A 25,369-nucleotide genomic window follows, 5' to 3' on the forward strand; every position below is an offset into this window, starting at 1 on the left:
TGGTGGCTTGTGTACCACTTTAAATTTCACTGGAGATGCATGTGCTGCTCTTGTTCCAGCTAATTCTGATAATATCACTTCTGTCATTCACTCTTTCGAAACTATACATGATGCATTCGGTTCCTCTGATTCAGCAGGTTGCTCATTTAACAAATGGTTTTCCGAGAGATTCGGCCTCTGGGGTGCAATGCCGGTTCAGATACTTATTCCTGTTTTGATCACATTTGGTATTGTACTGTGGTTCTGTTCGTGTACATTCACACGTATGAAGGCACTGATGTACCGATGGATAGGGGACACAGTTTCAGGCCACACTGGACAGTATCTTCTGTTAAACCAGAAGGATTTAGGCCCTGACACTCCTGACCTTTTTGCTTTTCCAGATTATTTTGATGATGGTGAAGATGATGATTGCCCCCAAGTTGCTAATTGTGCTTGAATGCCTATGTCCACAGAAACAGCAACTGCTTTCTGATGATGCATCTTCAATCTGCCAGGAATTGATGTATCTGATGTAATTTTCACTTTGATGAGTATACTAATGTTTATCAAAGAAAGATAAAAAGAAGGGAATGTGTGATGGAAAATGACTATTTCACTTATTCTCTGATAGTTTGTCATGATCTGCCTTTCTGTACTTTTCATGGACGTTCACTTACCACAGCCCGTTTTAGTCATGCACTTCTATTGGTACAAACAACTCCTCATACGGTCATATAGTTTTCTTATCATAGCGCTACACCCTAGCTGTACCACAGAAACATAACCACAAAACTGACCCATACCCGATCTGGTCATTTCCTTTTTCACAACTCTTGCTTGGTTCCTCTTTGCTCATCTAATAGTCTGATCAGAAACGCCACTCACACTTAGTATAAATATATCCTGTTTCTTATTGCTCTTTGTCAGTCAGTTTGAACACTGCTCTGATCCATACTCTCTCTCATTTCCACCACAAATACTCGACTGGGAACCAATCACCACAGAGCACCTGGACTTCACTGAGAGCTGTGGGAGGCACCACGTCACTCATTCACACCTGCAGGGACCAACAGAGAGCACAGACAGGTTTGAGTCACAGTGTCATTAATGCCTACCTAAAGCAACAATGAAGAGATTGTGCTGATTGAAGGACCAAGAATTTATTTTAAAACAAATTTAACAACCAGAGGTAAAGGTACCGGTGTCTAAAGAATCAGGAGTCACACCTGATAACAAACCCCAGGAAAAAAGCTAGAAACTGACGTTTCAGTGAACAAAACAGGAAACGTAATGCTGAAATGATAAAGTAACTATTTTATTAATGGATTAATCATTTCTTATGCAAACACTGCAAACATTCACTGGTTCGAGGCTGTCAAATGTGAATACTTGCTGGTTTTCATGGTCTTCTATGCTGTTAAACTGAGTATGTGTGAGTTTTGGACTGCTGGTCAGACAAATTTAAAGACGTCACCTCAGGATCTAGGAAACTGTGCTGGGCAATTTAACTTTTGACGATCATTCACTGCAGCCTTAATCTGAACTGATAAGTGCAGTCTGAATAACAGCAAAGGAGCAGTTAACGATTTTCATCATCAAATTGTGCACCAATATTTTTCGATTAACAGACACATTGTTTGGTCTGTAAACATAAAAAACTTTGCCAAAATTCACTATAATAAGAGACAAGGACAGGAATGAATTCTCACATTTGTGAATGTAAAAGTGCGCACATAAAAAAACATTTATGTCCTGACATTTTATTTATGAAACAGCGACTCATCTTAACAGTACATGCTGCAAAACCTCACACAGTATCACTGTTAGCATGTTAGCCGTGACCCGACAATAAAACGCCTTCTGTGTGTGGTCAGCTGATAAATGTGTATGTGTGTATTTGCAAAGTCGCAGTTGCAAAGTTGTGGATTGATCTGCTGTTGCCACCGTGGCAACTTCACGTCCAGATCTGGCAGCTTTTCAGCTCTCAGTGGCAGCTCCCGTCTCTTTATCAGAATCAGCTTTATTGACAAGTATGTGCACACATACCAGGAATGGGACGGGTTTGAAGTTGCTCTCAGTTTATCACACAGTTCCAGCAGAAACAGAGACACAGATAAGGGACAAGGACGACAAAGCTGAATAATGAAAGGTAAAAGACACAGAGAACCATCATATACAGACAAGAAGGTCCAAAAATAGGTGTGCATATAGATAAATATACATAAAAAGCAATAATGAGCCACAGCACACAATGCCTTCAAACAGGCAAGTCAAGTGTTTCTGTAAATTGTCAACAACACAAATAGTGGAATATATGCATTTAAACATTTATGCAGTAAATACAGCAAGCAAGATTTCTATTTGACAGTGATGATAGTGTACGATATGTGTTGAAAACAGTGTGTATTAAACAGTGAATATATAATCTATGATTTGTAGGTGAGGGGATGTTTTAGTCTTTCAGGGTTATTGACTGATAGAACTGTCCATCAGTGTGTAAAGAAACTGTTCTGGTGTCTGCTTGTTATGGCAGCAACATATTCTCACCATGAAAACAAAGTTAACACACTGACTCCCACTCCTCTCTACAGCTGGTGCAGATGGGTACAGTGCAGCCCCTCCATTACACTTCAGATCTGAGTAAAAGACCCTCGGGACATTTTGTGCCATTCTGTTTTTTATTTTCAAGTGTTTTTGGCTGTGTTGAATTAATATAGCTCATATTTGCCAGAGGATATTCATTTTTAAAAAACTTTTGAATCTTGGTGTCGGTTCTTAAAATTAGCCATCAGGCTAAGCTCACGCAAAAACCGCCTTATTTTTCCCTTGTGACAAAAATGCCCCATTGAAAACCACTGAAAATGCCATTTTTGATCCCCCATTTATTGTAACATAAACTAATGCATTCCTTTTTGTTAAGATTTCCTTTTGAACTGCTTCCCTTCAATTTTTAATTTTTATATTTTTCCACCTAATGGTGCCACTTTTTCCTATTTAAAGCATGCAAGCAAAATTTCACACTTTTTTAACGTTTTCTGCAAGAAAACATATTTCATTTGCAGGGGTGCCTTGCAAATGAAATGATCTGTGGTGTCACTATCGATGTGTGATTGATGGTGCGTGTGTGTGTGTGTGTGCGTGTGTGTGTGTGTGTGTGTGTGTGTGTTTCTAACTTCAAAAGTCTTCAAAAGCTTGAAGGCCACACACACTGTTATATGAGAGGCCAAAGTCCAATTTCGTATTGGCTACCGGTTGTTTACACAGGATACTGCATCAACGTTTATAAATGCGATCAGCAGTGAGCAGCAGTGATTTTGGAGATGGCAAGACAGATACAGTACACAGGAGACTCTGGACTTTATAATACAGTCTGAGTGTGAGGACAGCCCCTCATCCTCCTCTGGGGACTCTGAGGACTTGGAGACTGACATGGAGGAAGCCTCAGAGGTAGAAACAGATCTGAAGATGAGAGCGAAGGGGAGATGGATGAAGCAGATCAGCAGGAATGGACATCAAGAAATGGGAAAATATTTTGGTCTCCCACAAACTCTGCAACAATCCACTATGTCCCAACAGCCACAGGTTTGATTCCAGGACCTACACACTATGCTGCTTCCCGAATCAGTGACCCGACGTCCAGCTTTGCACTGATGTTGACGGATGAAATCCTGCACCATAATGTGGCCATGACAAACCTGCATGGGAAACGCTCAATGGCAGACTGGAGAGACATGGACACAGAGGAACTGCAGGCTTACATAGGGTTGCTCAAAGAAGAGGAAGCCCATCATCATCCAGGATTACAACAGACATAAAGGAGGTGTTGACAGTCTTGATAAGGTAGGTGCCATTATGCATCAGTCACACACACATTCATTTATTGTTACTCTTATGGACTTGTCGAAAATATATGTAGATTTTTTATCAAATAAAACAAATATGTGTGTCATGAGAAAGAATAATTGGATCATTTATTCATATTGTCTTGTTTTCTTTTTTGGGGGTTTCTTAGGTTGTTAGCACCTACTCCTGCAGGAGGAGAACCAATCGGTGGCCACTGGCCCTCTTCCACAACTTGGTTGATGTGTCACTCTACAACGCTTTTGTCCTGTGGACATCAATTGACCCATCCTGGCAGCAGCAGAAACCACACAGCAGGAGGCTCTACATCGAAGAGGTGGGAGACATGCTACATGATGCTGGTGACGCCACATATCCAGAAAAGAAGACATCCTCCCTGCTCATCAGCTGCTGCAGGATTAGTTGCAAATCTGCAGGCTGCTGCTGCTGCAGGTCCCTCTCTCAGGGGCAGTGCGAGTTTTGCAGAGACAAAAAGAGAAAAACTGGGAACACCTGCTGCAAATGTGGGAAGTTCACCTGCAAAGACCACAGTCTGTCCATCTGCAGCCTCTGTTCGACCTGAGATGAACTCTCACACCCAGACATACTCTCTATTTCTCAGTTTCTTGCTCTTTCAGTGTTCATTCATTCGGTGTTCATTTTTCTAAAATAAAAGGTTTTCTGGTTCAAGCTGATCTTGTTTGTTTGAATTTTTTTTAGAACATGACAGTGTAATCAGCATTTAGTAAAGAAAGAAAACATTTACCTGTTGTAGGACAAGGGCTTGTGAAAATCGTTATATAGCAATATAGGCTTAGATTATTACCTTTAATCTGACACAAAATAAATTATGCATCAAATTCAATGTTGCTGCCAGTCATTGACCCATCCCAGGGCCTAATAATAATAATGATCAAATACTCATTGAAATGTATATTATTGAAATTATTTGTATTTTTTTTATTTTTTACACTGTAAAATAGCATGTTCATGTAAACTTACTGGCATTTAAAGGGTTACAAAAAGAGAGATTGCTTAATATTTGATATGTATGTTTCAGGCTAAAGTAGTTTTAAAAGATTCAATCATTTAAATTGGAAAAAAAAATTATGTTTAATATTTTTATAGCAGTTTTTGTGAAAGAGACATTTTTGCCACGAGGGACAAATGAGGATGGATTTTTAAGGGTCTTTTAAGGGTTAAAAATATTTAAGATATTTTATGATATGGGGTGAACTAATGTACCTGGAAATGAATGACACTTTAAAATACTCAGTGCACATTAAATAATTACACAAGGCAGACAGTGAGTATCTTGCTAGGAGCCTTGACCAGTGTTACCCTCATGTGTCCACAGATGAACAGACAGTGTTTCCACACTGACACCTGTTTTCACATCAATATGGACATCCTCAGCTTTCTCTTTCACTGCATTTACTTCATGGTGGTGATAGACTGCACCCTGTGATTAAATCCCAACAGCTCATAGAACAGTCTGAATACCCATCGTTCACTTTGGAATTAGCTTGAAAAAGGTCAAAGACAAGGCTTCATTTCTACAGCCTGTCAAGCCTGTGACAGCATTAAACACTTTATTTTACAGCCTGTGTACCCTGGACTTACTCTACAATGAGATGTTTTCCAAAAATGTAATAGCTGAAATTCCTGATGCATGCATTACAACACAGTAAGAGACATATGAAATATATATTTTTTTCTTATCTTTGACCCAGGATGCGTCTGGTGTTTGCTTTGGGGCTCTTTTCTGCCCTGCTGCATCTTTCTACGGCTCTGCTGCTGGGAGCTTTCAACATCAGGTCATTTGGACGCACAAAAGCCTCCAAACCATATGTGATGAACATCATCACTCAGGTCTGAAACTGTATTTTGCATTAACTCTTCCTTTTTTCTTGGACTGTATCTCGCCACAAATCCCCACATGTGAAATATAAGTAAAATACCTGAAGGCTAAGCCTGCATTTGGCCTCCCCTCAGTTGGAATAATATGGTAGCACTGTAAGAAGACAAGAAAGTCCTCACCTTTTGTTTTCATACTGTGAAGTTGGGGGACTCACAAGATAAAGATTTAGAAAGAAAAAGAAAAAGAAAAAACAAACAGCATATGTTTAGATATTAACCATTTCAGTCCCTTGTAGTGTAAGGGCATGGATCCTACATTTCCCATGATGCAATCATTGACATTTCATCATTTCTTTAAACTCTGGTAAATGCCCAAGGCTTTCTATGTCCTCAGTTAGTTATGCAGGGTTTTGTGCTCTAAGTTTGTATTGTCCAATTCAAGCTTATACAACAACCCTGATGACATTAGTATGACATCATTGGGGTTATTTTCACCTGAAAAAACGTATACAACTGTTTTCACAGGATGAGATGTATTTTTCATGGCTGGTGAACTTCTATGTGTAAAATTAGTGATGTGGCTTTTTCTACCAAGAACAACGACCAACACAGTTTCTGTAACTATGCTGGAAAAAGAGGTTTGTTCTGTCTCGTCATGTCTGTTAATGGGTTTTGTTCACTGGCGTCATGTCTCGTTTTGCACTTCCTGTTTTATTGTGAAACCTAACTCTCCTCTCGTTTCAGACCCATGACTTCCTGGTGTTCTTCCCACCTGTCTGATTGTCTGCCCCGCCCTGATTGTTTCCACCTGTTCCTTGTTACCTCCTGTAAAAATCGTCTGCATCTCCCTTTGTCCTGTGCCAGATTGTCTTGTGATCTTGTCTTGTTACCTTGCCAGTTTTTGCCTTGCCTAAGTGAATCTTGTAACTTAGTTCTGCTTTGATGAAGAACCTTACGTCTTTTGTTTGCCTTTTTGATGACCAAGCGCCTTTTGTTTTTGCCTTGTGAATATCCAAGAGACTTTTGTTGTTAAAACCAGCCTTCGAGCTTTTGACTAACCTTGGTGTTTGAGTTTTGTATTTGAGTCTTAGTGCTTGTTGAGGTTTTGTTGGTTCACCTGTTGGTTGGTTCAGGGGAACCTGTATTTTGAAGAACTACACTAGAAATCAACATATAAAAAAGACACTTTGTCAAAAGCACAAATTTGGCGTCTTGTGTTTCTGTTTTTCAGATTATCCACCGCTATGACATCATTCTGATCCAGGAGGTCAGAGACCCCGATCTGTCTGCAACCAAAAAACTCATGGACCTTGTCAACAGGTTAGACTAACTACACACCTCACAGAGAGCATGCACAGTATTCTTCCACAGAACGTCGTGGCCACAGTATGGTTTGTAGTTTGTAGTAAGGTGGACAGTTCATAAACTCACATTATGATATGTGAGAAACAAAACGATGCCTCATCTCTGTCTCTGTGTGTTCTCCCAGAGGTTCTCCTCAGTTCGACTACATCGTCAGTGAGCCTTTGGGTCCCAGCACCTACAAGGAGAGATACCTCTTCATCTACAGGTACACAGACAGACACAAAACAAAGCCACTGCAACAGGACAACTGTCTTTTGTACAAATCATCTGTTGAGACCCCACATCAGTGAACAGGAACAGAAATGTTTGTTTTAAAGTGTTAGTTTCTTTAGCTCTGTTGTGAATTAGTCCTCCTAGGGGGCAATGATGGCGGATAGAGGATCCCATGCTAATGTAAAAATAGCCATACAACATTGTTAGAATACAAAATCTTATGAAGTAAAACAACAAATAACAGCAAAGCACATGTGGTTAAGTAATATATTTCCTCTCCAGGCTGTCGATGGTGAACGTGGTTCAAAGCTACACCTATGGTGGTGGCACCTTCAGCAGACCGCCCTTCGTCGTCATGTTCCGCTCTACATGCACCAGTAGGCTCTGATAGAACGATGCTGCTTTTTCACTGTCTGACTGTAATGATGTAGATTTTCTCATTGACCAGGTGATCAACTGATAACTAAACTCATGTAGGATGAGATCCTGAGGGCATGAGGTGGTCACTAATGGCAGCCTTCAAGTGTCAAACTCTGCATACATCAATCTGCACAGTGAAACACAAACATTCAACTGTAGGAACAAGAAGAAAACTCATTTCTGAGTGGAAGGGGACTTTGAATTTGCCTCACTTGAACTCTACTTACTACCATACAGGGTTCATGTCAGCCAATGGGGCGGTTAGCTCTGTCCTACCAAATTCAAAAGGCAGTAAGGCTCACTATTTGTTGCAAGATTTGTGTCCGCCACAACTAAAACTCTCAACCTGTCCCTCATCCTTCAACCATGTCTTTCTTCATCCACTCTCTTGTTTCCTAGCTGTGCAGAACTTTGTTCTGATCCCCCAGCACACCTCTCCAAGACTTGCTGTGAGGGAAGTGGACGCTCTCGTCGATGTGGTGACTGATGTCAACAACCGCTGGAACACCAATGTGAATGATTTCAACAAACACCCACACACAAAATCAGTCATTTAATGGCATTGTGGAAAAAAGGTGGAGCATACAGGCTAATGAATGTGGTAAAACATGAGATGGAGGTGAGAGTGGTTAACCTCTTACCATCTCTCTGCAGGACATAGTGCTGCTGGGCGACTTCAATGCAGCCTGCAGTTATGTAAAACGCTCTGACTGGCAGAAGATCCGTCTCTTCACCAACAAGAGCTTCCACTGGCTGATCCCCGATGGGGATGACTCTACAGTGTCAGGCTCTAACTGCGCTTACGACAGGTAGACAAACGCACACAGACATTTGCATGCACACAAACATGCACATTGACTCCTACTGCCACCCCTCTGCCTGTGTTTGCAGGATTGTGGTCACCACTAACATGATGAGGGGAGTGGTGTCGGGCAGCGCTCAGGTCTACAACTTCATGGTGGCGATGCAACTCAGCAAGACTGACGTAACACCTTTTATTCCTTTTCCTCATGGTGACATGACTGTTGGTGTAACTTTACAGGTGCAGCAGATGAGGTGTTTCCTCTGGTGTTAAAGTTGGAATGGTTTGACATTTTAGGGACTATGCTTGTTTTCAGGTGGTGAGTTCGATGAGAAGAGTGATACCACTATAATGTCTGTTTAGCCAGTATGAAGCTACGGCAAGCAGCCTGTTAGCATAGCTTAGCACAAAGACTGGAAATGGGGGGAGGGACAGGTAGCCTGGCTCTGTCCAAAGGTACCAGCACCTCCAAAGCTCACAAATTAATATGTTTTATGGAGTTTGTGTGAAGTGTAAAGATGACAATCCACCATTTTACAGAGGGTTATGTGCTGGATTATTTCAGCAATGATTTTTATAGAAGATGTTTTGGTTGGTGGGCTAAAATAAGCAGAACCATCTGTATACTGCAAATACAGCCCAGTCTCAGGCCGAAGTGTTTAACTGATCCTCTGATCTACCAGAAGATAGCCCGTCAGTGTCATATGTTGCCTCACCCAGGCATGAGTAGTACACATGTATGACAGTGCAGTACCAGCAGGGGGCGATGATGACAGGGGCAAAGGATGAACACAGTATAAAGAGCGACAAAGTCCACGTATGGAAGAGATCAGGGTGGATGAACTGGTCAGCACAAGACTTTCACACATGATGCTGAGGTACAAAAACAAACGTTACTAATAAAATACCCTAATAAACTACTTATTTCAACCTAAACCATGATCTTTCCATAACCTAACCAAGGAACAAGCTGCAACTGTCACCTGAAATGTTTCCCAGTGAGCTTTATTTCGAAAGGCTAACTGGATTTATTAAAGAATAATTATTATTGATAACTGGACCACAGAATTTTTACACCGAGGCGAGACAAAACGTGACACTGACAATGTTGACCATCTGGCAGCTAAATTCCAAATCCTACTACGGTGGATGCATGATGTGCCCTACTCTGCCTCTGGTTGGCTCGTACTCATTGCCGTCGTTGATTAGGTTAAGGCAAAAAGTGTGATGATTGGTTGGGGTATAATACTAGGATAAGCCAATCAGAGGCACGGAAGGGCAGGAGATGCCTTCACCATTGTCGGAGTGGTACTTTTTTGGACAGGCGGGTCTATTATGTGACATCTGGTTGGTATATAGTCCTTTAGTGATGTAGGGAAAAATGTGTGTTGATGGCCTATTGATTTTAACAGCACATGATGAAACAGATTGCACGGGGAAAACAACACCTGGGTTCTGTTTAACTGTGTAAACTGAAGCAGTCATCTGCATGCCAAGCTTGACTATCAACAAGCTGCACCACAGGGAAACTTTCTCCAACATTTTCTCTGTCTCTCTCAGGCATTGGATGTCAGTGACCATTTCCCTGTGGAGGTGACGCTGAGCTAGGCTCCTGCTGTCTGAATCCCAGCTCCCACAACTCTTCCACAGGCCGCCAGGCTAAATCTGAATTATGAGTACTCAGTGGGGCAACTCTTGCCAACCATGTGGTGATGAATTACAAAACTGAAATAAAGAAATTTGCTGCATTATTTCACTGCAAGTGAGTCAAGTCTTCTATTCAAGTGCATTAAAAGGTGCAGCGAACGAAAATAAAGCCTCTTGTTAAGATTTACCAACCACTTTGCACTGAAGAAAGCCACAATATTTATCTAGAGCAGGCATCTCAAACCGGTTCCATAAAGGGCCGCGTGGCTGCAGGTTTTCATTCCAACCCAGGAGGAGCACATCAGGCCAACCAATCAACATCAAGGGATCACTTAGTTGTCAGCTGAAGACTGAGATCAGCTGATTAATTGATTCCAGCCTGGTGTGTTCCTCCTTTGTTGGAATGAAAACTTGCAGCCACGCGGCCCTTAATGGAACCGGTTTGAGATGCCTGATCTAGAGTAACTAGGACAATGATTCTCAAACCGATCACACTGCTCGCTTACTTTTTAGAGTTTCTGGGCGTCCAAAAGCGAGACTTTATTTCCCACCATGAGGATCACTTTTTAAGACTCCTGAGACAAAGTACGGAGAAAAACATTAAAGTAACAATAAATGAGAACAATGTGATTTTTACCTTCAAATTCATTCTTTAATCAAACCAATTAATCCACTGACAACATTAATAACAACAATACAACAATAATTAACATCATTAATTTCCACATTTCTGGCTACAATGTGTAGTGTCAGATCTGAGGGTTACAAGACAAGATTGTGCCACTCCACTCTGTCCACTCTGTGCTCACTCTGTGCTCAGGGGCATGGGGGAGACAGGCACATGAAGAGGATTTCTGAACATGTTATCTTTACTCTTAACTCTGTATACTTAAGAAATCACATCTATGTTTATAGATAGAGCAAGATAGAAATTGCAGTGCAGCAGCAGCATTACACACAGTGAAATAAGTGAAAATAAGACTATAAAGAAGACTATAATGAGACTATAAAGAACAAACTATACATAATACAACTATTATTTAGTTAAATCTGTTCACTTAGTGAGTCATATGTCTGTTTAGTTAGTACTATTTCTGTTTTGCTTGGCCTATGTTCGGTTATATAAATCTTTTTTAAAAAATGTCCTAAGAGTTGGCTAGACACCAATAAAAACACTAGAATAGAGATAACTTGCTAAACTTAGTACAAAGCGGTGATCTGGAAAGTTCCTAAGATCCCAATAGATACTGAGGCCAGAGGGATCTCAGTGGAAAATCCCTAAAGGCTACAGTGGAAAATTACCAGTAGAAGTTAGGTAAGAGATTATTAATTATGCATTAAAGGGGAAGACCCCCCCTCTTTGTAAACACCAATAAAATTAATGTAAAGATGTAACTTGATAAAAAGGATGTGGCCAAACTGTATGGCCAAGCCCCCTCACAAATGTATAAAAGGTGATGCACAGAACAGAATTTGGGCATTTTTGGCAGGACTTGCCTGGGCTTTTTGATTTGTGAAGACAATAAAGCTCCCTGGACTTAACTCTTCTGGACTCCGACTCTTTTTCCAGACTCTGTGCATTTTTTAAAGAAAAGCTGATTTCTCCTAAGACTTAGAATTTTTAAGATTATAAGTGATAATATTAAGAGTTAAGAATTAGGCAAAGAATTATAATTTGACCCTGATCCAGTCAGTATCTGGTCCTTGGCGAGGCAGTAGGAGATCCCCGTCAAATGCACTTAGAAAAATCGAACGATCTGTTAGAAAATGACAGCGGTGTCGCCCACTGTGGGCTGTTCAAGCTTACTGTCATTAGATGTTATGGCTCTTGAAGGTACAGTAAGGCAGGCACTTTAAATGATGAAGACCTGTCTGTGATGACAACTTACCATTCTCCAAAGCCCTCCCCCAACAGCAGTTGTCCTATCATAGCTTAGCAAACAAAACTGGGTGCAGCAGGTATGTGGAGCTTTGGATTTGTCAACATGTGGAGGCAGTGTGCACGAGGCCGTAGTGAGAGAGATGCTCTGAATAAAAGTGATGGGTGGTGTCTTTTTTTGCATTAAATTGTGTCTTTGTCTGCTTCAGTGTAAGCTTAACTTGTTAGCATGCTAGCTAGCTAACTAACTGCAGCACTAAGCTAACGTGACTAACATTAATGACAAGCCAAGGAGCATTTCATTAGATAACAACATTATTTTGTGGGGTAACAGGTTAAAATATGCTAATATAGCAGAATGCAGGCTCTTTCTGAGGTTTGAGGAAGTTTCCGTTCGACTGTGATTAGCTGGCTGGTATCAAACATGTTACTGCTTTATCGCCACCTACTGGACAGAGGTGTGGACTAGAAAATACAATAAAGCTGCAAATATAAATTCTGTGTATTTTTTCAGATTTTTGTTAATCTTTCCTTTGTTGAACTGGCCACCATGCACCAGATTTCAACACACAGATCTTTTATTGAACACAACTCAAGACCCACCTCGATGAGTGTCAAACAAATAGGCTATAGAATTATACTAGGCAAATGGCTATAACTATAAATATCTAGTATGAAAAATAACAAAGAACAGAAAACGCTCACTATGAGGATTAAACTAGAAAACACTATAACTATAAAAATAAAGAACAAAAGACGCTCCAGAAGGAGGAAAACTCTACGGGCTATGAATACAGAAAACCTACAGAAGCTAGATAAAGAAACCTATAAACTCAAAACACACTCCTAAATAACGGAGGAACTAGAACCTTAGTAACAAAATAAAACCAACAGAAAGTCACTCAACAATGAGGAAAACAATTCGGCTCTGAACTAAACTATAAAAATAAACCAGAAACTATATTATCAAACTTATAAACCAAAAACACTCACAAAGAGGAAACAAGAGCTTACGGACAGATACTGTGGCAAGGACAAGGGGAGTGACAGGCTCGGGTGAATCGCCGACGGACAAAGACACACTGGCACAAGACAAAGGAGACGCAGACTATTTAACACGTGGAGGGTAATCAGGAACAGGTGGAAACAATGGGTAATCAGGGCGGACACACGGGACACATGAGGAAGGGCAAGTGCTCTGAAACGAGAGGAGAGTTAGACTTTCAAAATAAAACAGGAAATGACAAGACAACAACCCCATGACAAGACAAACCTCACCGCGGTGTGATGAGGAATCGCAGACAGGCAACACTTTGTTTACGGAGTCACAAGCTAAAAAGTTCGGGAGCCAATGACACTAAATACTGAGTTGTATTTCAGCTACATTTTCGATGAAAGTTGAAATACAAAAAATTTTGAAAAAAATCCAAAAACCCTTGACTGCACTGAACCTGATTTTAAATGTCACAGAGTTACACCAGAAGTCCATGCATTTCATTTTTGTGAAAATAGAATTTGGACCTTCCATGAAGACATCTTTATGTTTTGAAACTTGTATTTGAGTTGGTTCACAGCTGCATTATTGATGCACACAAACTGTACACATGTCAAAATGATATTACTGCCAGAAAACACATGGTGTGACAAAAAGATTGAATATGTGAGACAGTAATGTTGTATTTCTACATGCAAACATATAATAATAAGTAACCAGGCATGTTCTGTTATATTTTTTTAAAATGTGATGCATTTGTTACACTTTTACAGATGTTCCTCAAAGCATCAGGTCTCCTGCAAAAGCATAAACATCTGTTTTCCTTTCAGAAAATACACACATTTTAGGTTGTTTTTATTTCCAAAGAGTTATATCAGACACATATCTTATTCTTCTCAACTCAACTTGGCAGGACACACTGAAAACCCCACACATTGTCACTGTTAGCATATTAGCCATTACCCTACAATACATTAGATAAGACACAATGAAGAACTTCAATCTTACAGAAGCTCTTCAGAACAAACAAGGGGGGTGCAAACAGCAAATGGAAGTGAAAAGAAGAACAATAAATTACAACTGTGCAAACCACAAAAATAATTAAAAAAATGTTAAAAATAAGGTATTCTACGTACTTCTAACTGCTCTCATCTACTCAAATTTCTCATTGTATGACCCTTCTGAAACATGAAATGGCACTCGATGACCTGACAGCAAAGACTGGTGGCTTGTGTACCACTTTAAATTTCACTGGAGATGCATGTGCTGCTCTTGTTCCAGCTAATTCTGATAATATCACTTCTGTCATTCACTCTTTCGAAACTATACATGATGCGTTCGGTTCCTCTGATTCAGCAGGTTGCTCATTTAACAAATGGTTTTCCGAGAGATTCGGCCTCTGGGGTGCAATGCCGGTTCAGATACTTATTCCTGTTTTGATCACATTTGTTATTGTACTGTGGTTCTGTTCGTGTACATTCACATGTATGAAGGCACTGATGTACCAATGGATAGGGGACACAGTTTCAGGCCACACTGGACAGTATCTTCTGTTAAACCAGAAGGATTTAGGCCCTGACACTCCTGACCTTTTTGCTTTTCCAGATTATTTTGATGATGGTGAAGATGATGATTGCCCCCAAGTCGCTAATTGCGCTTGAATGCCTATGCCCACAAATATAGCAACTGCTTTGTGATGATGCATCTTGAATCCGCCGGGAACTGATATATTTGATGTAATTTTCACTTTGATGTACATACTATATCATCGAATGATAAAAAAGGGGAATGTGACTGTTTGATGGAAAATGGCCAGTCTGACTTATGCTTATGCTTTGTCGTAATCTGCCTTTCTGTACTTCTTGTTTTCATGAACATTCGCTTGCCACAGCAAGTTTTAGTCATGCACTTCTATTGGTACAAACAACTCCTCATACGGTAATTGAGTTATTCATAGCGCTACACCCTAGCTGTACCACAGAAACATAACCACAAAACTGACCCATACCCGATCTGGTCATGACCTTTTTCACAACTCTTGCTTGGTTCCTCTTTGCTCATCTAGTAGTCTGATCAGAAACGCCACACACACTTGGTATAAATATATCCCGTTTCTTATTGCTTTTTGTCAGTCAGTTTGAACACTGCTCTGATCCATACTCGAGTGTGACTCTGCGTTTGCTCTCAAAACCTTTTTATCAAATATTCTCGACGACATATTTTTGTCATCATTACTCTTTCTCTCACTCAAGACGTTTACTTCCACCACAAATACTCGACTGGGAACCAATCACCACAGAGCACCTGGACTTCACTGAGAGCTGTGGGAGGCACCACGTCACTCATTCACACCTGCAGGGACCAACAGAGAGCACAGACAGGTTTGAGTCACAGTGTCGCTAATGCCTACCTAAAGCAACAATGAAGAGATTGTGCTGATTGAAGGACCAAGAATTTATTTAAATTTAACAACCAGAGTTAAAGGTACCGTTGTCTAAAGAATCAGGAGTCACACCTGATAACAAACCCCAGGATCAAAGCTAGAAACACAACAAAACAGGGTTGACTAGTTTGGATGATTTAGGAAAAAACATGAGATAGAATAGCATCTCCATCCATTATTGTGAAGGAGGCTAGTCAGTGTGTCTCTATTTTCAGAATTATTTTGTTTTAGAACATGAAATTGAACTGAACTCAAGTAAAAAAAGATAAATAAATGATCAAACTGAGCAGAGCCACTGACATTTCAGTGAACAAAACAGGAAATTTAATGCTGAAATGATTGACAAAAATGAACTGGTAACGATTTTAATAATGGATTAATTATTTCTTATGCAAACACTGAAAACATTCACTGGTTCGAGGCTGTCAAATGTGAATACTTGCTGGTTTTCATGGTCTTCTATGCTGTTAAACTGAGTATGTGTGAGTTTTGGACTGCTGGTCAGACAAATTTAAAGACGTCACCTCAGGATCTAGGAAACTGTGCTGGGCAATTTAACTTTTGACTATCATTCACTGCAGCCTTAATCTGAACTGACAAGTGCAGTCTGAATAACAGCAAAGGAGCAGTTAACAATGATTTTCATCATCAAATCATGCAGAAATTTTCAAATAACAGATGCATTGTTTGGTCTGTAAACATAAAAAAACGTTCACTATAAGAAGAGACAAGGACAGGAATGAATTCTCACAAATGTGAATGTAAAAATACGCACATAAAAAACTTTTGACATTTATGTAATTTATGTCACTAAAAAAACATTTTTGTCCTGCCACGACAAAAACATGCTGTTTCCACACTGACACCTGTTTTCACATCAAGATGGACATCCTCAGCTTTCTCTTTCACTGTATTTACTTCATTGTGGTGATAGACTGCACCCTGTGATTAAATCCCAACAGCTCATAGAACAGTCTGAATACCCATTGTTCACTTTGGAATTAGCTTGAAAAAGGTCAAAGACAAGGCTTCATTTCTACAGCCTGTCAAGCCTGTGACAGCATTAAACACTTTATTTTACAGCCTGTACCCTGGACTTACTCTACAATGAGATGAAGTTTTCCAAAAATATAATAGCTGAAATTCCTGATGCATGCATTACAACACAGTAAGAGACATATGAAATATATATTTTTTGTTATCTTTGACCCAGGATGCGTTTGGTGTTTGCTTTGGGGCTCTTTTCTGCCCTGCTGCATCTTTCTACGGCTCTGCTGCTGGGAGCTTTCAACATCAAGTCATTTGGACGCACAAAAGCCTCCAACCCGGTTGTGATGAACATCATCACTCAGGTCTGAAACTTTAACTCTTCCTCTTTTCTTGGACTGTATCTCGCCACAAATCCCCACATGTGAAATATATGTAAAATACCTGAAGGCTAAGCCTGCATTTGGCCTCCCCTCAGTTGGAATAATATGGTAGCACTGTAAGAAGACAAGAGAGTCCTTACATTTTGTTTTCATACTGTGAAGTTGGGGGACTCACAAGATAAAGATTTGAAAAATAAAAAGAAAAAAGAAACAGCATGTGTTTAGATATTAACCATTTCAGTCCCTTGTAGTGTAAGGGCATGGATCCTACATTTCCCATGATGCAATCATTGACATTTCATCATTTTTTTAAACTCTGGTAAATGCCCAAGGCTTTGTATGTCCTCAGTTAGTTATGCAGGGTTTTGTGCTCTAAGTTTGTATTGTCCAATTCAAGCTTATATAACAACCCTGATGACATCACTATGACATCACTGGGGTTATTTTCGCCTGAAAAAAACGTATACAACTGTTTTCACAGGATGAGATGTATTTTTCATGGCTGGTGAACTTCTATGTGTAAAATTAGTGAAGATCTTCTACCAAGCACAACGACCAACACAGTTTCTGTAACTATGCTGGAAAAAGAGGTTTTGTTGGTTCACATGTTGGTTGTATTTTAAAGAACTACACTAGAAATCAACATATAAAAAAGACACTTTGTCAAAAGCACAAATTTGGCGTCTTGTGTTTCTGTTTTTCAGATTATCCACCGCTATGACATCATTCTGATCCAGGAGGTCAGAGACCCCGATCTGTCTGCAACCACAATACTCATGAACTATGTCAACAGGTTAGACTAACTACACACCTCACAGAGAGCATGCACAGTATTCCTACACAGAACGTCGTGGCCACAGTATGGTTTGTAGTTTGTAGTAAGGTGGACAGTTCATAAACTCACGTTATGATATGTGAGAAACAAAACGATGCCTCATCTCTGTCTCTGTGTGTTCTCCCAGAGGTTCTCCTCAGTTCGACTACATCGTCAGTGAGCCTCTGGGTCCCAGCACCTACAAGGAGAGATACCTCTTCCTCTACAGGTACACAGACAGACAAAAAACAAAGCCACTGCAACAGGACAACTGTCTTTTGTACAAATCATCTGTTGAGACCCCACATCAGTGAACAGGAACACAGATGTTTGTTTTAAAGTGTTAGTTTCTTCAGCTCTGTTGTGTCTTTGTCTCTGTCCTGGTTGGGAGCAATGATGCCAGATGGAAGATCCTATGCTGATGTAAAAGTAGCCATACAACATAGTTAGAATACAAAATGTAGTAAAACAACAAAATTAGCAGCAGCAAAATCTACTTACTATTCCACTATTATTGCTGATGCATAAATTTGTAAAAAGCATTTTATTATTGGAGCTGAACTTGGTCTCCACCACTGGATTTATGAAGGGTGGCTCAATATAATAATTTGATAATATGATAGCAGACTGGAGGTTTAGATAAATAGGGGTGATCGTATGCCACATGCTGTTCCAGAAAGCAAAGGCACTTTCATTGTCACCAAATTGTATTTTTGGGTGCATATTGCTCACAAAAGTTTATCACTGTCAGAAAACGCCTTCAAAACTAAAGCTGTTAGGTATCAGTTCCACCACGGAAGAAGCTGAACTACTGTGAATCTAAAGGAGCAACTCCATGTTTTCAGAAGGACAAAGCACAAAGCACCACAGCAAAGCACATGTGGTTAAGTAATATATTTCCTCTCCAGGCTGTCGATGGTGAACGTGGTTCGAAACTACACGTATGGTGGTGGCACCTTTGGCAGACCGCCCTTCGTCGTCATGTTCTCCTCTAGTCAAACCGGTAGGCTCTGATAGAACGATGCTGCTTTTTCACTGTCTGACTGTAATGATGTAGATTTTCTCATTGACCAGGTGATCAACTGACAACTAAACTCATGTAGGATGAGATCCCTAGGGCATGAGGTGGTCACTAATGGCACTTAGAGTTAAAGAGCCCCTCCAGACATGTCAACTTGTCCCTCATCCTTCAACCATGTCTTTCTTCATCCACTCTCTTGTTTCCTAGCTGTGCAGAACTTTGTTCTGATCCCCCAGCACACCTCTCCAAGATTCGCTGTGAGGGAAGTGGACGCTCTCGTCGATGTGGTGACTGATGTCAACAACCGCTGGAACACCAATGTGAATGATTTCAACAAACACCCACACACAAAATCAGTCATTTAATGGCATTGTGGGAAAAAAGGTGGAGCATACAGGCTCATGATTGTGGAAAAATATGAGATGGAGGTGAGAGTGGTTGATCTCTTTCTATCTCTCTGCAGGACATAGTGCTGCTGGGCGACTTCAACGCAGCCTGCAGTTATGTTAAACGCTCTGACTGGCCGAACATCCGCCTCTTCACCAACAAGAGCTTCCACTGGCTGATCTCCGATGGGGATGACTCTACAGTGTCAGGCTCTGGCTGCGCTTACGACAGGTAGACAAACGCACACAGACATTTGCATGCACACAAACATGCACATTGACCTTTTACTGCCACCCCTCTGCCTGTGTTTGCAGGATTGTGGTCACCACGAACATGATGAGGGGAGTGGTGTCGGGCAGCGCTCAGGTCTACAACTTCATGGTGGCGATGCAACTCAGCAGGACTCAGGTAAAAACAACTTCTATTTCTTTTCCTCATAGTGGCATGACTGTTGGTGTAACTTTACAGGTGCAGCAGACGAGGTGTTTCCTACGTTAAAAGGTAGTCTTTAAAGGAATGGTTTGACATTTTAGGGACTATGCTTGTTTTCGGGTGGTGAGTTCAATGAGAAGAGTGATACCACTAAAATGTCTGTTTAGTCAGTATGAAGCTACGTCAAGCAGCCTGTTAGTGTAGCTTAGCACAAAGACTGGAAATGGGGGGGGGGGGGGGGGGGGGGGGGGGACAGGTAGCCTGGCTCTGTCCAAAGGTACCAGCACCTCCAAAACTCACAAATTAATGTTTTATGGAGTTTGTGTGAAGTGTAGAGACGACAATCCACCATTTTACAGAGGGTTATGTGCTGGATTATTTCAGCAATGATGCTTATTGTAGAAGATGTTTTGGTTGGTGGGCTAAAATATGCAGAACCGTCAGTACTCAAGTGTGATGATTGGTTGGGGTATAATACTAGGATTAACCAGTCAGAGGCACAGTAGGGCAGGTGATGCCTTCACCATAGTAGGAGTGGTACTTTTTTGAACAGGCGGGTCTATTATGTGATATCTGGTTGGTATATAGTCCTTTAGTGATGTAGGGAAAATGTGTGTTGATGGCCTATTGATTTTAACAGCACATAATGAAACAGATTGTACGAGGAAAGCAACACCTGGGTTCTGTTTAACTGTGTAAACTGAAGCAGTCATCTGCATGCCAAGCTTGACTATCAACAACCTGCACCACAGGGAAACTTTCTGCAACATTTTCTCTGTCTCTCTCAGGCATTGGCCGTCAGTGACCATTTCCCTGTGGAGGTGACGCTGAGCAAGGCTCCTGCTGTCTGAATCCCAGCTCCCACAACTCTTCCACAGGCCGCCAGGCTAAATCTGAATGATGACTACTCAGTGGGGCAACTCTCGCCAACCAGGTGGTGATGAATTACAAAACTGAAATAAACAAATTTGCTGCATTATTTCATGCATTATTATTTCATTATTTCAAGTGTGTCGAGTCTTCTACTCAAGTGCATTAAAAGGTGCAGCGAACGAAAATAAAGCCTCTTGTTAAGATTTAACAACCACTTTGCACTGAAAGCCACAATAATTATGTAGAGCAACTTGATCTGATCGCACTGCTCGCTTACTTTTTAGAGTATCTGGGGACTTAATTAATCTCACAATGGAGAAATTTACTCTTGCACTGGAGGGCCTACCCTAGGTGGCGTTGTCGACAACAGTAATACAAATTCTCCTGCAGTTCCCTCGTTATGCCACATCGTGGCGTTGTCAGCAGGATACCATTGTTTTAAAGGGGCAGAGACATTTTTATATTTCTATTTTGTTTGTGTATATTTAATCAGAAATCAAGAATAGCTAACCCTATTAGGGGCTTTTTCTTCTTTGGAGCCTTTTGGCAGGTTTTCTTTCTCAGTTACCATGGAGGACGAAATGCAGCAGTTAAAAGATCTTGTTTCACAGCTTCAGGCTGATAATGGGCAACTCCGTCAGGAGCGCGCTGTTTCTTTGGACTCCCGTGCAGGTACCTCCCAGTCCTCTGCTTCATTTAGTCATGCACCGTCCCCTTCCCCCGCTGTGGCAGAGCGGGTAGTGGTTGTACCTGGGGATCGCAGGTGCCCCATCTTTAATGGGAGGACTGGTCTGGGGATCGCTGAATGGGTTGAAGAGGTTGAGGCATGTATATGTTCTTGACATCTGACTGCTGCAGACCAGGCTCTTTTTATCTTTGACCATTTGGATGGATAGGCTAAACAGGAGATAAAGTTCAGGCCCATTGCAGAACGTGGAGACCCTGTTAAAATTATTTCGATTCTTAAAGAGCTTTATGGTTGCCAACAATCTTACATTATCTTGCAGCAAGATTTCTTTGATCGGCGACAAATGGAGGGCGAGAGTCTTCAGGAATTTTCACTAGCTTTAATGTCCTTGATGGCACAGGTTAAGCAGCGGGCACCATATGGGATGCCTCGTGCAGAGGTGTTGCTCAGGGATCAATTCACGGAGCATGTGCTTGATTGCGCTTTACGTCATGAACTTAAGCCACCCTAGCGTCCATGAACTCCCAGGCAGTTTCCCCCTCTATGTCTGATAGGATAGCGTCATTGGAATTGCCTGCGCTGGTAGATCAGGATAGGGAGAAGGTGAGGTCTTTATTGCAAAGCTATGGATCAGTCTTTGCTACTCACGAAAATGACTTAGGGTGTACAAACCTTCTTTCGCACGATATACCTCTGGTCGATGAGGTCCCTGTGTGTAAATCAGTTGTGTAGTGGTCTCACTCAGAGTGTAGCAACTCTGTTTCAACGCCCAGTTAAACCAAGTCAAATGAAAACAAGAGTCATGGTGGAGTTGACCATTTACTCAGCAGTCTTCAATGACATTTGGTGAAAACTGTAAATACAACAAATATTGCACTTTAAACAACATAAAACATGAATTAACATAGTTACAGGCACAATGAATTACTGAAATGCTCATCAGCAGAACGTTTTTAAATATGTCAATAAAATAGACAAAAATGTCCTTTTTTTACAAACAAATGAAACATATATTTCAACAGCTATTGCTATTTATTGTTTTTAACATCTTACACATGAAATGTGTGCACTTACGGCGTTGCCTGTACGATATTGCTCAGCAGATGGCTAGGATAGCTTCAGAGCATGTCTGCCTCACTCTCAGTCCAAGGAGAGAAGGAACTAAGTCAAAGTCAAAGTCAAAGTCAGCTTTACTGTCAATTCTGCAGTATGTACAGGACAAACAGAGAATCGAAATTGCGTTACTCTTCAACCTTTTGTGACAGGACATATATTTAAAAAAAGAGATAAATAAAGACTGTACAATCTAAATAAAAACTGTACAAACTAAGTAAAAACTGTACAATCTAAACAATGAAACACTGAGAATGTGATAGTGCAAATGTAAACGGTAGTGCAAAAAGAATTAGCTTAACAACTGGTGGTGAATAAAGTGACAGTGTGTTGTTTCCCTGAGGGGAGGGGTTCACATCAGTGTGAGTTTGTGAGTCCAGTTGTGAGTCCAGGGTGTATACGTGTGTGTGTGTGTGTGTGTGTGTGTGTGTGTGTGTGTGTGTGTGGTGGGCAGCGGAGTGCATTTCAGAGTCCAGCCAGGGAGTGAGTGTGTGTGTGTAGGGGGGGGGCAGCAGGGAGTTATAGTCCAGGTTGAGTGTTTGTGTGGAGGAGGGGGAGGGCAGGGAGAGAGTTCAGCATCCTGACAGCCTGGTGGACGAAGCTGTCCCGCAGTCTGCTGGTCTTGGCCCGCAGACTCTGAAGTCTCCCTGATGGCAGCAGGCTGAAAAGGCTGTGTGACGGGTGGGTGGGGTCTCTCGCAATGCAGAGGGCTTTGCGAGTGAGGCAGGAGGTGTAGAGGTTGTGGAGGGAGGGGAGAGAAGCACCGACGATCTTCTCGGCTGCTCTCACGATGCGCTGGAGGTTCTTCCTGCAGGACGTGGAGCAGGTGCCATACCACACGGTGATGCTGCTGGTCAGAATGCTCTCGATGGTGCCTCTGTAGAATGTGTGTATGATGGGGACCGGGGCTCTAGCTTTCCTCAGTTTGCGGAGGAAGTAGAGGCGCTGGTTCGCTTTCTTGGCCAGCGATGTGGTGTTGGTGGTCCAGGAGAAGTCCTCAGTGACGTGCACACCCAGGAATTTGGTGCTGCTTACCCTCTCCACCGTAGCACCATTGATGGTAAGGGGGGCATACTGGGGGCGTCTTCTCCTGAAGTCCACAACAATCTCCTTCGTCTTCTCCACATTCAGAGAGAGATTGTTGTGTTCACACCACAAGGCCAGGCGGCTCACCTCGCTCCTGTAGACCGTCGTCGTTGCTGATGAGACCCACCACAGTTGTGTCATCGGCGAACTTGACGAGGAGGTTGGAGCTGTGGGACGGTGTGCAGTCGTGGGTCAGCAGAGTGAAGAGGAGGGGGCTCAGCACACATCCTTGGGGGGCCCCCGTGTTCAGCGTGGTGGTGCTGGATGTGTTTCTGCCGACCCGAACTGCCTGAGGTCTCCCAGTCAGGAAGTCCAGCAGCCAGTTGCACAGAGAGGTATTTAATCCCAGCTGGTCCAGTTTTGTGATGAGCTGTTGTGGGATGATTGTGTTGAATGCTGAGCTGAAGTCTGTGAACAGCATTCTGACGTAAGAGTCTTTTTTGTCCAGATGTGTGAGGGCTGAGTGGAGGGCAGTGGAGATGGCGTCATCGGTCGAGCGGTTGGGCCGATAAGCAAACTGGAAGGGGTCCAGGGAGGGTGGGAGGACAGTCTTGATGTGTTTCAACACTAGCCGTTCGAAGCACTTCATGAGGATGGGGGGAGTGCTACCGGACGGTAGTCGTTGAAACAGGAGGGCGACGACTTCTTCGGGACAGGGATGATGGTGGTGGTTTTGAAGCATGTGGGGACAACAGCTTGGCTCAGCGAGATGTTGAAGATGTCTGTGAAGACATCCATGAGCTCTCCAGCACAGTCCCTCAGCACGCGACCAGGAATGTTGTCAGGACCAGAAGCTTTGCGGGCGTTGATCCTGCTGAGTGTCCTCCTCACACTGTCAGGGGACAGCGACAACACCTGTTCGCCGGGAGGGGATGGGGATTATTGTGCAGGTGTGCTGTTGTGTGCTTCGAAGCGAGCAAAGAAGTCATTTAGCTCATTTAGCAGGGAGGTGGAGCTGTCACAGGTCTGCGGTGGGGGTTTGTAGTCCGTGATGGTCTGTATCCCTCGCCACAGGCTCTGCGTATCCCTGCTGTCGCTGAAGCGATGAGCTATCCTCCTGGAGTACACCTTCTTGGCCTCTCTGATGCCGAGTGACAGGTTGGCTCTGGCTGTCCTCAGGCCCTCCTCGTCTCCTTCTCTAAAGGCCGTGTTACGGGCCTTCAGTAGCCTGTGGACCTCTCCTGTCAGCCATGGCTTTTGATTGGCCCGGACAGTGATGGTCTTTGTTACTGTTACATCATCGATGCATTTGGTGATGTAGGCAGTGACGACGTCTGTGTACTCCTGGAGGTCAGTGATGTTGTTGTAGGTGGCACCCTGTTTAAACACGTCCCAGTTTGTGGTGTTAAAACAGTCCTGAAGTTCCTCCAAAGACCCTTCAGGCCACACTCGCACCTCTTTCAGAACTGGTTTGGTGACTTTAACCAGTGGTCTGTATGCTGGCATTAGCATAACAGTGATGTGGTCAGAGGCGCTGAGGTGGGGGAGGGGAAGGGCCTTGTAAGCTCCTCTCTGGGTGGTGTAAACCTGGTCCAGTGTGTTATGTCCACGTGTTGGAAAGTCTATGTGTTTGTATAGCTTCGGGAACATCCTCTTTGGGTCTGCATGGTTGAAATCCCCAGCCAGGATGAGGAAGGCATCTGGGTGGGCAGTCTGCTGCTCACTGACGTGTTGGTACAGTTCATTCAATGCCTCGCTCCTGTTGTTTTCATTGGAACTCGGAGGGATGTAAACAGCCACAAGCAGTATGGCTGTAAACTCCCTCGGGAGGTAAAAGGGTCGGCATTTTAAGACCATAAACTCCACCAGTAGTGAGCAGTGCTTGCAGATCACAACAGTGTCACGACACCAGTCATTGTTGATGTAAACACAGAGTCCCCCGCCACATGTCTTACCTCCCTCAGCGAGAGCTCTGTCTGCTCGATAGCAGGTTAGCCGCTTGAGCTGAATGGCGTGGTCCGTTACGCTGTTGTTGAGCCAAGTTTCCGTGAAAACATACACACAGCACTCTCCCGCAGACTTCTGGGTTGTCCGTAGAAGGCGTAGGTAGTCCAGTTTATTGTCGAAAGTGCGTACGTTGGCCAGCATGATGGTGGGGATAGCCGGCTTGTGTGGACCCTTTTTAGTCTTATTTTTACTA

The 25,369-nt window shown here is 42.4% G+C and overlaps 2 protein-coding genes across 3 annotated transcripts; both read left to right on the forward strand.

Moving 5' to 3' along the window:
* The first annotated feature begins 859 nt into the window (after positions 1-859).
* Positions 860-10,395, forward strand: LOC121620223 (deoxyribonuclease-1-like). Of its 2 annotated transcripts, XM_041956189.1 has the most exons (9): positions 864-1,068; positions 5,556-5,694; positions 6,914-7,002; positions 7,172-7,252; positions 7,543-7,637; positions 8,080-8,192; positions 8,335-8,489; positions 8,572-8,665; positions 10,043-10,390. In XM_041956189.1, exons 2-9 carry the CDS (start codon positions 5,557-5,559, stop codon positions 10,088-10,090), a joined length of 813 nt encoding a protein of 270 aa, XP_041812123.1. In that variant the 5' UTR covers positions 864-1,068; position 5,556; the 3' UTR covers positions 10,091-10,390. The 2 variants fall into 2 exon arrangements, with proteins under 2 accessions (XP_041812122.1, XP_041812123.1); XM_041956188.1 differs by having other exon boundaries at positions 860-1,068; positions 8,572-10,395.
* LOC121620227 (deoxyribonuclease-1-like) lies at positions 919-20,399 on the forward strand. The gene is made up of 10 exons (XM_041956192.1): positions 919-958; positions 15,274-15,383; positions 16,659-16,797; positions 17,520-17,608; positions 17,778-17,858; positions 18,538-18,632; positions 18,858-18,970; positions 19,114-19,268; positions 19,352-19,445; positions 20,258-20,399. The coding sequence occupies exons 3-10, from the start codon at positions 16,660-16,662 to the stop codon at positions 20,318-20,320; spliced, it is 828 nt and encodes a 275-aa protein (XP_041812126.1). The 5' UTR covers positions 919-958; positions 15,274-15,383; position 16,659; the 3' UTR covers positions 20,321-20,399.
* The last annotated feature ends 4,970 nt before the right edge of the window (positions 20,400-25,369 follow it).

Source organism: Chelmon rostratus, chromosome 17, assembly GCF_017976325.1.
Source record: "Chelmon rostratus isolate fCheRos1 chromosome 17, fCheRos1.pri, whole genome shotgun sequence".
Lineage (NCBI taxonomy): Eukaryota > Metazoa > Chordata > Actinopteri > Chaetodontiformes > Chaetodontidae > Chelmon > Chelmon rostratus.

What these genes read in the sequence shown, in the direction of transcription:
- LOC121620223 (XM_041956188.1), top strand. Translation starts at nt 5,557, where the DNA reads ATGCGTCTGGTGTTTGCTTTGGGGCTCTTTTCTGCCCTGCTGCATCTT. An exon ending in GTTCCGCTCTACATGCACCA is followed by an intron (nt 7,638 to 8,079) that starts GTAGGCTCTGAT and finishes CTTGTTTCCTAG; the next exon opens with CTGTGCAGAACTTTGTTCTG. An exon ending in TCTAACTGCGCTTACGACAG is followed by an intron (nt 8,490 to 8,571) that starts GTAGACAAACGC and finishes CTGTGTTTGCAG; the next exon opens with GATTGTGGTCACCACTAACA.
- LOC121620227 (XM_041956192.1), top strand. Translation starts at nt 16,660, where the DNA reads ATGCGTTTGGTGTTTGCTTTGGGGCTCTTTTCTGCCCTGCTGCATCTT. An exon ending in TGATGAACATCATCACTCAG is followed by an intron (nt 16,798 to 17,519) that starts GTCTGAAACTTT and finishes TCTGTTTTTCAG; the next exon opens with ATTATCCACCGCTATGACAT. An exon ending in CTCATGAACTATGTCAACAG is followed by an intron (nt 17,609 to 17,777) that starts GTTAGACTAACT and finishes GTGTTCTCCCAG; the next exon opens with AGGTTCTCCTCAGTTCGACT.